General features: G+C 45.0%; 1 protein-coding gene and 1 pseudogene across 20 annotated transcripts in view; one reads left to right on the top strand and one right to left on the bottom strand.

Annotated features, from left to right (window-relative positions):
- The first annotated feature begins 7,731 nt into the window (after positions 1–7,731).
- On the top strand, positions 7,732–8,475 carry Gm9234 (annotated as a pseudogene). The gene has a single exon (XR_869917.3). The product of XR_869917.3 is annotated as a predicted pseudogene 9234 (transcript).
- Mfsd13b (major facilitator superfamily domain containing 13B) overlaps positions 8,404–12,029 on the bottom strand; it is a 32,559-nt gene continuing 28,933 nt past the window's right edge. For 14 of the 19 annotated variants that reach the window (XM_030243042.1, XM_006508268.4, XM_006508265.4 and 11 more), the window contains one exon: positions 8,617–8,887. In XM_030243042.1, the coding sequence (XP_030098902.1) occupies positions 8,855–8,887 (33 nt within the window). In that variant the 3' untranslated portion in view covers positions 8,617–8,854. Of the gene's footprint in view, positions 8,888–12,029 lie in introns of all 19 variants that reach the window. The other 5 variants (XM_030243041.1, XM_006508264.4, XM_006508266.3 and 2 more) reach the window with 3 other exon arrangements.

The raw sequence follows: 12,029 nt of genomic DNA, 5'->3' as shown, positions 1-12,029 counted from the left end.
ATCTATACTGTAGCTTGTGACAGAATGTCATGCCTAAGGCTGAGTAAAAGTCATACACACGTTTACCCGTCCATCCATCACCTTCCCTACTCCATGCCGTACACCCAGCCCTATAAGATCTTTGTCATCAAAAACGAATCAACGTTTGCACCAGGACACAGGAGACCCAAAATCTAGTTATTTCCACTATGCTTTTCATGTGCACATGGAAAATCCACAACCCTGGCCATTTTATTTGTATAAATGGTAATGAGCTGGGGGATGGCTCAGTTTGTAAACTGTTTGCCTTGCATGTATAAGGATCTGAGTTTGAGCCTTAGGACACTCATAAAGGTCAGTCACAGCAGGTCTGTGCCTGTGATCCAGCACCAGGGAAGCAGAGATCCTGGAGGCTTACCCACCAGTTAGGCTACTTAAAATGACAAGCTCCAGGTTCAGTGAGGGATTCTGTGTCAAAAATAGATAAATGATAGGTAGGTAGATAGATAGATAGGTAGATAGGTAGATAGATAGATAGATAGATAGATAGATAGATAGATAGATAGACGAACAGATAGACAGACAAAAAGACAGGTGGTGGAAAGTAATGGAGGAAGACACTACTGATCCCTGACACCATGCAGACACAAACACATCCCTGTGCACTCCTCACACACATATACACACATCCATACATACTCATGTACACACACCCATACATACACATCCATGTACACCCTCACACACATGTACACACATCCATACAAAACGGTAATTAAGAAAACCATTCACGGGGACTAATATCCAACATATATAAAGAACTCAAGAAGGTGGACTTCAGAAAATCAAATAACCCCATTAAAATATGGGGCTCAGAACTGAACAAAGAATTCTCACCTGAGGAATACCGAATGGCAGAGAAGCACCTGAAAAAATGCTCAACATCCTTAATCATCAGGGAAATGCAAATCAAAACAACCCTGAGATTCCACCTCACACCAGTCAGAATGGCTAAGATCAAAAATTCAGGTGACAGCAGATGCTGGCATGGATGTGGAGAAAGAGGAACACTCCTCCATTGTTGGTGGGATTGCAGGCTTGTACAACCACTATGGAAATCAGTCTGGCGGTTCCTCAGAAAACTGGATATAGTACTACCGGAGGATCCAGCAATACCTCTCCTGGGCATATATCCAGAAGATGCCCCAACTGGTAAGAAGGACACATGCTCCACTATGTTCATAGCAGCCTTATTTATAATAGCCAGAAGCTGGAAGGAACCCAGATGCCCCTCAACAGAGGAATGGATACAGAAAATGTGGTACATCTACACAATGGAGTACTACTCAGCTATTAAAAAGAATGAATTTATGAAATTCCTAGCCAAATGTATGGACCTGGAGGGCATCATCCTGAGTGAGGTAACACATTCACAAAGGAACTCACACAATATGTACTCACTGATAAGTGGATATTAGCCCCAAACCTAGGATTCCCAAGATATAAGATACAATTTCCTAAACACATGAAACTCAAGAAAAATGAAAACTGAAGTGTGGACACTATGCCCCTCCTTAGAAGTGGGAACAAAACACCCTTGGAAGGAGGTACAGAGACAAAGTTTGGAGCTGAGATAAAAAGATGGACCATGTAGAGACTGCCATATCCGGGGATCCATCCCATAATCAGCTTCCAAATGCTGACACCATTGCATACACTAGCAAGATTATGCTGAAAGGACCCTGATATAGCTGTCTCTTGTCAGAGTATGCCTGGGCCTAGCAAACATAGAAGTGGATGCTCATAGTCAGCTATTGGATGGATCACATGGCCCCCAATGAAGGAGCTAGAGAAAGTACCCAAGAAGCTAAAGGGATCTGCAACCCTATAGGTGGAACAACATTATGAACTAACCAGTACCCCGGAGCTCTTGACTCTAGCTGTATATGTATCAAAAGATGGCCTAGGCGGCCATCACTGGAAAGAGAGGCCCATTGGACACGCAAACTTTATATGCCCCAGTACAGGGGAACGCCAGGGCCAAAAAAGGGGAGTGGGTGGGTAGGGGACTGGGGGTGGGTGGCTATGGGGGACTTTTGGCATAGCATTGGAAATGTAAATGAGCTAAATACCTAATAAAAAATGGAAAAAAAAAAAAAAGAAAACCATTCACGGGCCGGGCGTGGTGGCGCACACCTTTGATCCCAGCACTAGGGAGGCAGAGGCAGGCAGATTTCTGAGTCCGAGGCCAGCCTGGTCTACAAAGTGAGTTCCAGGACAGCCAGGGCTACACAGAGAAACCCCGTCTCAAAAACAAAAACAAAACAACAACAAAAAAGAAAACCATTCACTACAGTCACATGCTTGTTTTCATTAATGAATCATAAAAAGTGAGTTCCAGGACAGCCAGGACTACACAGAGAAACCCTGTCTTGGAAAAAACACAACAAAAACAAAAAACAAAAAAAAACTGTAGAACAAATTATCAGCTTCTTGTGATCCAAAATAAAATCCTTTGCCTCTGTCAATCATGCATATCACATGCAGGCACACATACATGCATACTCTATCATCTATTTCATAGTATGAAGCTTGTCCAGTCCGTTGTGAAGCATCCAGGAAGAACGGCAGGATATGAAACATGAGAAAAGTCGTATTTCTGCCCCATAAAATTCTCGATGTAGGTCACAGCCTACTCATCCAGAAAGAGTCCCTTCCCACGTCCGTGCGTGGGTACTACCTGTCACTTGAAACAATGGCAGCATGTGCCTGGCGCCAGGCACTGTGCTGAGTGTTTTACATGTGTCCTTTCTTTCCATCATCATGACTCTGGTGAGACTGTTTCTCTTATCCCCACCTTTTCCCTACAGCGTCCCCCAAGGCACCTCAAGTTTCCACTGCAAAGGGGGTGAGGCGAGGTTTTACACCTGGCAGTCTTACAGAATACCTTCATCACCTCGACACTCTGCTGCCTCCTAGTGCTGAGGGACAAGCCTCCACATGCTAGCGCCCACTCCGGTACCGGATAAAACGCAGGTTTGCAGAATTCTCCCAGATGAATTTGTAAGAGTTCTACAAACAGGGAGCTTTCAATGTGGATTACAAAGAGGAGACAGAGGGAGACTCTTCAGCAGAAGCAATAACACATTTAACAAAGTGTATCTGAGAGTCATGAGATATTTTATACAGTCTGCTGTGGTAATCCATAACAAAAGATGACATTTCTTGATAGCGTCACATCTATGAGACAGAAAGAAGCAAGATGACAACCTAAGAAAACAACAGGAACAGGCGCTATTATCAGCTTTGTGTTTTCAATGATAACATGCCATCTTCAGTGTAGAATGAATTTTGACAAATATATACAACTGTGTGACCTCCACCAAAATTAAGGATCAAAATAATCCTGAACCTTAAAAAAAAAAACCTCTTTTGCCTCTTTGTAATCAACATCCAACTCCAGGCTACAGCAGTCACTTCTGTGTCTTCTGCGCTGACAGGTTTGCCTTCTCCAGGGTGTCGTGTAAATGGAGCCACACAACACAGTCTTCTGCATCTGACTTCTTGTACTTAATGTGCTTGCCATTCAGTAAAGAGCCTTTCTACTGCTGCACAGTAGTCTGTGACAAAGATGTACCGCAGCCGCGTACCAGTCAGAGGGTATCTAGGTTGCTTCTGTCAGTCTTTGGCATACGAATAATGCTGTCATGATGATTCACATGAGTGTCTTAGGTGAACATGAATCCTCATTTGGTCAAATGTGAAATGTATATTTGCAAACTAGGATACTTCCCACTTTCCAAAGCATCTATATTACCTTAATTCACACCAAGAATGTGTGTGTTTGGGAAATACCACCCCCCCCATCCTCCTCGGCATTTGGTTTATTGTTGGTTTTTATTTTAGGTGATCCTAATTCCTTTTTTCCAACATAATATTTGTATTGATTATCTGGGAATTTCACATCGTGCACCCTGATCACATTTGCTTCCCAGTCTTCCCAGCTCTGCTCTCCCACTGATGTGACCTCACCCCACCTAAAAAGAAGAAAAAAATAAGTCCAACTTATGTTGCCCATATACTCCTTGGAACAAATGCCCAGTGGCCAGCCCCCTAAACAAAACTGGGTCCTTCCCACCCACACCCCTTCCATAGGCCATCAGTTGTGGAAAGCCACACTTCAGAATCCTTATCACAATTTGTAAGAGTTTTCTTAGATGACTTCCTGTCTAGATTGTTACTTTGGGGGACAGGTTGCTAGGGGTTGTCACAGAAGCCTTCTATGTCCCTCTTTCTCAACTGTGACTCTGCAGTTATGGCTAATACCACTGCAAAAGTAGCTTCTTTGATCTTTACAGTCAGGGCGAGTGCAGATCATAGACTTACACATAGTATTTGGCAACAGCACAGCCCACAGATATCCACATAGTCTCTGCTGGCAGTACAGACCACAGACATCAACACAGCCCCCTGTGGCAGCACAGGCCAAAGACATCAACATGACTTCTGGGCAACATGAGTCACAGACACCAAGATGGTTCCCCAGTGGCAGGCCAGCCCATGAATATCAACATGACTTCAGATGGCAGCACAGGCCAAAGACACCCACATAGCATCAGGAGTAACACACGCCACCGAGGATTATAATTCTTATACAGTACTATCTCATTATTGTTTTGTTTTACATTTTCCTAACAAGCAATAATGTTAAGCACTTTTCCAAATCCTATGATGTGTCTTCTTTGATGAAATGTCTATTCAAATCTTTACATGCTTTTGTTTGTTTGTTTTGCTGTGTAGTCCTAGCTGTCCTCTGCACCTTCTTAGTTCTCCCTTGGTACTCAGCTGGGAATCAAGAAGGGGATGGGGCTGTGCCCAGGTTCAAGGCAGTTTCTCCTCCTCCAGCTATACTCCTCTGGAAACACCCTCACAGACCGACTGAAAGAAATATCTCCTCAGTGACTCTCAATCTAATGAAGACAATGAAGAGAACCATCACACTTTTATATTAAATATGAATGTTATGCTCACTGTGTAACCCTGGCTGGCCTTGAACTTGCTTTACAAAGCAGACTGGCCTCAAACTCGATCACCCTGCTTCTGCCTTTGAGCCCTGAGGTCAAAGGTGTGCACCACCACACCCAGCTCCTTTCTCCATTTTTAAATCAGGATATTTGTTTTTATACATTTGGGTTGGATTTGCTATATGTTTTAGCTGTCAATCCTTCTTGGATGCATGGTTTGCAAATATTTTCTCCCAGTATATGGGATGTCTCCATTCTGTGTCCTTTAGTGTGCAGAAATGACTCAGCTTTATATAACCCACTTCTTTATCCTGTTTTCCTTCACTGGTTGTACAGCATTGCATCTTGGTTTTTGAATGCTTTTGATTAACTTCTATATGGTATGGTGAGGGTCAAATTTCATTCTTCCACATGTAGCCATCTACTTTTCTCAACATCATTTATTAAAAACATTGACCTTGAATGGCTAAGATCAAATCCTCAGGTGACAACACATGTTGGTGAGGATGTAAAGAAAGAGGAACACTTCCCCATTGATGGTGGGATTGCAAACTGGTACAACAACTCTGAAAATCAATCTGGAGGCTCCTCAGAAAACTGGAAATAGATCTACCTGAAGACCCAGCTATACCACTCTTGGGCATATACCCAAAAGATGCCCCACCATGCCACAGGGGCATGTGGTCCACAATGTTCATAGCAGCCTTATTTGTGATAGCCAGAAGCTGAAAACAACCTAGATGTTCCACAACAGAAGAACAGATACAGAAAATGTGGTTCATTTACACAAAATGAAATACTACTCAGCTATTAAAAACAAAGACATCCTGAGTTTTGCAGGCAAATGGATAGAATAGAAAATATCACTCTGAGTGTGGTAACTCAGACCCAAAAAGACATGCATAGTATATACTCACTAATAAGTAGATATTAGCAAAAAAAAAAAAGTACAGAATACCCAGAATACAATCCACAGACCTCAAGAAGGCTAACAAGCCATAGGGCCCAAGTAAGGATGCCACAGCCCCACTTGGGAGGAAGAAGAAAGCAATCACAGGAGGGGAGAGGGAGGGAGGAAGGGAGAGGAAGAGGGTAACATGATCAGGTAGGGAGTGGGCCAGGGTGGGGGACCAGACTGAAACTCTGAGGGCCAGCAGAAAGAATGGAAACAGGCAACCTCTTAGGTAGGAGGTGGGAGAACCAGAGACCTGGGAGGTGAGAGACTCTCAGGACTCAAATGGAGGAACCTTAGATAAAATGCCCTACAGTGGTGAGAGGGAACTTGTAGAGTACACCTCCAGTAGAAAGATAGGGCATCAAGTGGAGGGATGGGGTTGCCATCCCACAGTCAAAAACTCTGACCTAGCCGGGCATGGTGGCACACGCTTTAATCCCAGCACTCCGGAGGCAGGGGCAGGCGGATTTCTGAGTTCAAGGCCAGCCTGGTCTACAAAGTGAGTTCCAGGACAGCCAGGACTATACAGAGAAACCCTGTCAAAACAACAACAACAACAACAAAAGCAAAACAAAACAAAACACCACTCTGACCTAGAATTGTTCCTGTCTGAAAGAACTTCAGGATGAAAAATGGAGAGAAGCCTGAGGAAAAGGAGGTCCAGTGACAGGTCCAAAGTAGGATCCAGCTCAGGGGAGGCCCCAAGGCCTGCCACTAATACTAAAACTATGGTGTGCTTACAAACAGGGACCTATCATGACTGCTACCCTCCGAAAGGCCCAACAAGCAGCTTAAAGTGTCAGATGCAGATATTTACACCCAACCAATGGACAGAAGCTGGTGACCCCTGTGGTTGTGTTAGAGAAAAGCTGGAAGAAGCTGAGGAGGAGAGCGACCCTATAGGAAGACCAGCAGTCTCAACTAACCTGGACCCCTGGGATCTCTCAGACACTGAGCTACCAACCAGGCAGCATACACCAGCTGATATGAGGCCCCCAACACTTAAACAGCAGAGGACTGCCAGGTCTGGACTCAGTCAGAGAAGATATACCTAACCCTCAAGAGACTGAAGACTCCAGGGTATGGGGAGGTCCGGTGGGGTGGGGGGACATCTTCTTGGAGATGGGGGAGGAAGTGTGAGATGTGGAACAGTTGGAGGGTGGAACTGGAGGGGGATAAAGTCTGGACTGTAAAAGAGATTAAAAAAAAAACCCATTACCCTTTTCCCGACTTGTATGTTTTTAGTCTCATTGTTGAAAACTCAGCTCACTGTAAATGTGGGAGTCATTTCCAGGTTTTTGTTCCTATTCTAATGGTTCCTGTGTCTGCTTTTGTACCAGCAATACATAACAGCTTTGTAACACATTTCCAAGTCAAGGAGCGTAGTGACCTTCCCTGCTTCTCATCACAGGGAAAATATGCAGACGATGGTGATGCAGGGTTCACGGCTGAGGTGTGGAGGCGGCCAGTCCTTGCTAGCATAGATTTATAATCCCAACTAACTGGGAGGCTGAAACAAGATTGCTAGTGCAGTGCCTGCCAGGATGGCAATGTGAGTTTGAAGCCATCCTGGACAATTTACTGAGTCCCTCTTGTAAAACAAAAACATTCTTTTAAATGTAGCTCAGTGGTATAGAACATTTGCCTAATATGCAAAAGGGTCCCTGCCCCAGAAGAAAAAAAAAAGAGAAGGGAAGAATGCTGCCTTTTCATAAAAAGTGATCAAAGAAGCAGTATGAGATTTGAGGAACTTAAAAGGAGCAGTGTGGGCTTTGCAGACGCCACTGTCGCTTTTCGCCGCTTGCTGCAGCCATGGTCAACCCCACCGTGTTCTTCGACATCACGGCTGATGACGAGCCCTTGGGCCGCGTCTCCTTCGAGCTGTTTGCAGACAAAGTTCCAAAGACAGCAGAAAACTTTCAAGCTCTGAGCACTGGAGAGAAAGGATTTGGCTATAAGGGTTCCTCCTTTCACAGAATTATTCCAGGATTCATGTGCCAGGGTGGTGACTTTACACGCCATAATGGCACTGGCGGCAGGTCCATCTACGGAGAGAAATTTGAGGATGAGAACTTCATCCTGAAGCATACAGGTCCTGGCATCTTGTCCATGGCAAATGCTGGACCAAACACAAACAGTTCCCAGTTTTTTATCTGCACTGCCAAGACTGAATGGCTGGATGGCAAGCATGTGGTCTTCGAGAAGGTGAAAGAAGGCATGAACACTGTGGAAGCCATGGAGCATTTTGGGTCCAGGAATGGCAAGACCAGCAAGAAGATCACCATTTCCGACTGTGGACAACTCTAATTTCTTTTGACTTGCGGGCATTTTACCCATCAAACCATTCCTTCTGTAGCTCAGGAGAACATCCCTACCCCATCTGCTCGCAATGTCCTGTAATCTCTGCTCTCACTGAAGTTCTTTGGGTTCCATATTTTCCTCATTCCCCTTCAAGTCTAGCTGGATTGCAAAGTTAAGTTTATGATTATGAATAAAAACTAAATAAGAAAAAAAAAAGGAGCAGTGTATGCTGATGGGTGGATTCTCGTCACAGAAGGCAGTCCAGTGGTGAAGAGTCCCAGGTCCCAGGCTCTAAGAACACCAGGAAAAATTCCTTGGAAAGACCTTAACTTAGAAAGTCGAAAAACACTCCTAACACGCTGTCGGGTTTTACTTTATTTGCTCTGGATTTTAAACAAATGAGAGGGTATAAAGAATGTTTCTGAGAGCGCCCTTGAGCACAGCATAACCTGGAGGACATGACAAGCACTTGAAGTGGTGGCACAGGCTCTATGCTTACACCGTCCCTGAGCAGTCTCTTCTGTTCCTGACGGAGAAGGAGCTCCAAGTCAAAATCTGCACTGTCGCGATGCCCAGGGAGACCACACAGACCGAATTAAACATGCTGTCCTGAAGATCTAAAAGTCTTCTAGGGGAGAAGATTACGACAGTTAATTTTTGTCCCAGAAGCATCTTTTAAGTCAGAGCTATCTAACACATGGTATTCGGGAACATTTTATCTATGAGCTCATTTAACTTGAGAAAGAGACATTGTGTTGTGGCATTTTGATTCTTTCAAGAACCTGAGTAATTTCTTCTTTCTAGCTGCACCTAGGAAAGGAAGGTGACATGTAAATTTGTGACTACCTTCCCTGGTGACAAGTGCTACCTCTGTGATACAGAAGCGCATGCCATGCATGGGAGGACAGAGAGCAGAGTCCAGGACACAGAGCAGAAGTTTTCAGTGTATCTTTCGGCCAGGCATGGTAGTTAGTGTTTGCTTGTAATCCCAGCACCCAGGAAGCACAGGTAGGAAGACTGGATTTGAAGCGAACCTGAACTACATAGGCAGTTCCAGGCCAACCTAGGACTACACAGCAATACCTTGTTTGAAAGAAAACCAAGGAGAATTATATTGCTGGGCCTGATGATCCAGACCTGTAATTGCAGCTTAGGCAAGAGGATCCCAAGTTCAAGGCCTGTCTGAGCTACAGAGATGCATCCTCAATGTCTTCAGCCTTGAAATAGCTGCCAAGCTTTAAACAAAGTGAGTGACTCTAGACATTCATTTCTAGCACATGTGATGGCTGTAAAAGTGTTAAAATGAAATTTCTCGGGGTGTTAGACAAGCACCTTCTGTCAGAAGGTTTACCTACTTTGTTTGTTTGTTTGTTTTGTTTTTGGAGACAGAGTTTCTCTGTATAGCCCTGGCTGTCCTGGAACTCACTCTGTAGACCAGGCTGGCCTTGAACTCAGAAATTCGCCTGACTCTGCCTCCCAAGTGCTGGGATTAAAGACATGTGCCACCACGCCCGGCATGGTTTACCTACTTTTAACAAGTGGGGTCTACAAGAGACTTCTCAGAGAAAATGTATAAACAGTTCTGAGCAATGCATACATATCAGCTAGAAATCTTCTGTCTAGAATCATATGCGAATACTCCGGCCACATTTACCTCCCCTCTCAAGCTCAGGCATGAAATGTTCCTGGTGCTCTGGTCTGGATTACGTTTGTTAGGTGTGGCCATCCCTCTGAACCCTCACTCGTTAAACCTGCCCTTCGCCTTGACTCCTACATCGTGTAAGAACTAGTGGCTACCCAATCTCTTCTGCTGCTTCTAGGGTGCTGAGACAGCCACCAGGGCGCAGGTCAGCAGCTAGACTACTCATTGCATCCAGATGGTAGCCTCCTTGTTACTCTGCCCAAATTGTCCGTGGAAAACTTCATTTCCAGAAGCATGTGCTAATTTGTTGTCTTGGAATTGTCGCTTCTAAGAAAAACCCTTTCCTTTCTTCCGTAGGAAACTGTCTCTGTCCTTGAGACTTGGTGGGCCCTAACTGCCCCACTCCAGGCCCAACAGTCAGATATCCATACCTGGTCAGAGGAAGTCATGCCTGAAGAATTACTGCTGCCTTAGTGCTAGGCATGAGACTCACATGATGCGTCTCAGGATCAGCCTACAGACTTCTGATGTGCTGCTGAGTCAAAGGTGCCTATTTATTCACAGCCTGGAGCTCTTCATTCAGTAAGCCTGAGAGCTTTGTTGCTACTGAGTTGTAAAAGCTTGAAGCCAAAACAGAGGAGGTCAAAGGCTTCTGGCATCATTTGAGATCCGGCTCTGCTGGATTTCGCACACATAACCAGAAGGCCCCCCCCCCCCCGCTCTGTTGAAGCTAGTCTGCACTACATTTCTGCCCCTTGTAGCCACAGTGGCCTGAGAAGCACGCCTTTTTAACTGGCACTTATGTCCATGTTACTGTAAATTAGCTGCTTTGACCCAGGCTGGATGAAGGTGGGATGTAATTGGCCACAACCAATTAATTTGTCTCTTAAGACAAAGAGGTTTGAAACAGCTGAGTACTGATTTCCAGAAGGAGAGGATAAGGTCATGGCTGTGCTTTTGAACTTGAGGCTGTGGGGGCTCATAAATGTGAGGCGTTGTTCGCCAGCTTTGACGCTCATTGATCTGAGCCACATGACACACTAGATGGGAGACAGTGGGTGCAGAATGTCAAGTGGCAGTGGAAACCCAAGTTCCACTTTGAAACAGAATCATGTCTCTAATAAAAAGAGAAGAAGGAAGTGGCCTAGTCAAGCCCTTAGAGAGGGGGCCACAACTAAGAGCCGCTCACTAGTCAGAATCATTACAATATGTGCTTTATGAAAAGGCTGCTTTCTGCTTGGCAGAGGCACCTCAGCGCTCTGGTCTCAGCGTTTCATTAGCAACAGGAGCCCATTATCCTCCAGCGTTCTCTAGTTATAACAGATTCCAGCTTCAGAAATATCCAGAAATTGGATTCCAGCTGCAAGGGGCTCTCTCTGGGAGATTTTCCACCTCTGAGATGAAACTGTCTTTTTTTTTTTTTTTCCCTCCTGTTTCCCTGGGGAGAAGGGTCTGGAGAACACCTGTGGCGAGCTGCAGAGTCAAAGCCTCTATTGAACAGGCCTGCTTAGGCTAGGGGGAGGCTGGAGAGATGGCTCTGTAGATAATGAGCACTTGCTGCTCAAGCACGAGGACCCAAGTTTACACGCCAGCACCATGTAAAAAAGTCAAAAGTGCCAGGCATAGCTCCTCACACCTGTAACCCCAGTGCTGAGAGTTGAGGGGTGGGGGGAAAGGGTGGGGCTTTGCTACCAGTCTAAGGCTTAACAAGAAGCCCTGTCTCAAAGTAGAAAAAGTAGAACAGCAAAACATCCAACATCATCCTCTAGCCTTCATATATATATATACCCACACACATACATGCCTATCACGTACACTTCCGTGGGCGGGCACACACACACACACAATCACTATCTCACTCACTCACAAAGTGTCTTAAGCTACATGCTCAAAGGCAGCAAAGGAACATTCCAATGAATCTAACAACCTGGCAACTATCCTGCTACACACTTAGGCTTCGGTTGTATTGAATGGCTACACACTTTCCAAAGTACCTGTGAGTTCCCCATTACTTCACAGGCTGTCCTGAAGCTCTTCAAAGATTTCATTGCCTTTCAGGTTCTTCTCTTTTCTTTTCTTTTCTTTTCTTTTCTTTTCTTTTCTTTTCGTCTCTTCTCTTCTCTTCTCT

Source organism: Mus musculus, chromosome 7, assembly GCF_000001635.26.
Source record: "Mus musculus strain C57BL/6J chromosome 7, GRCm38.p6 C57BL/6J".
Lineage (NCBI taxonomy): Eukaryota > Metazoa > Chordata > Mammalia > Rodentia > Muridae > Mus > Mus musculus.
The sequence above is the reverse complement of the archived record's forward strand: the minus strand, read 5'-3'. Positions and strand labels throughout refer to the sequence as shown.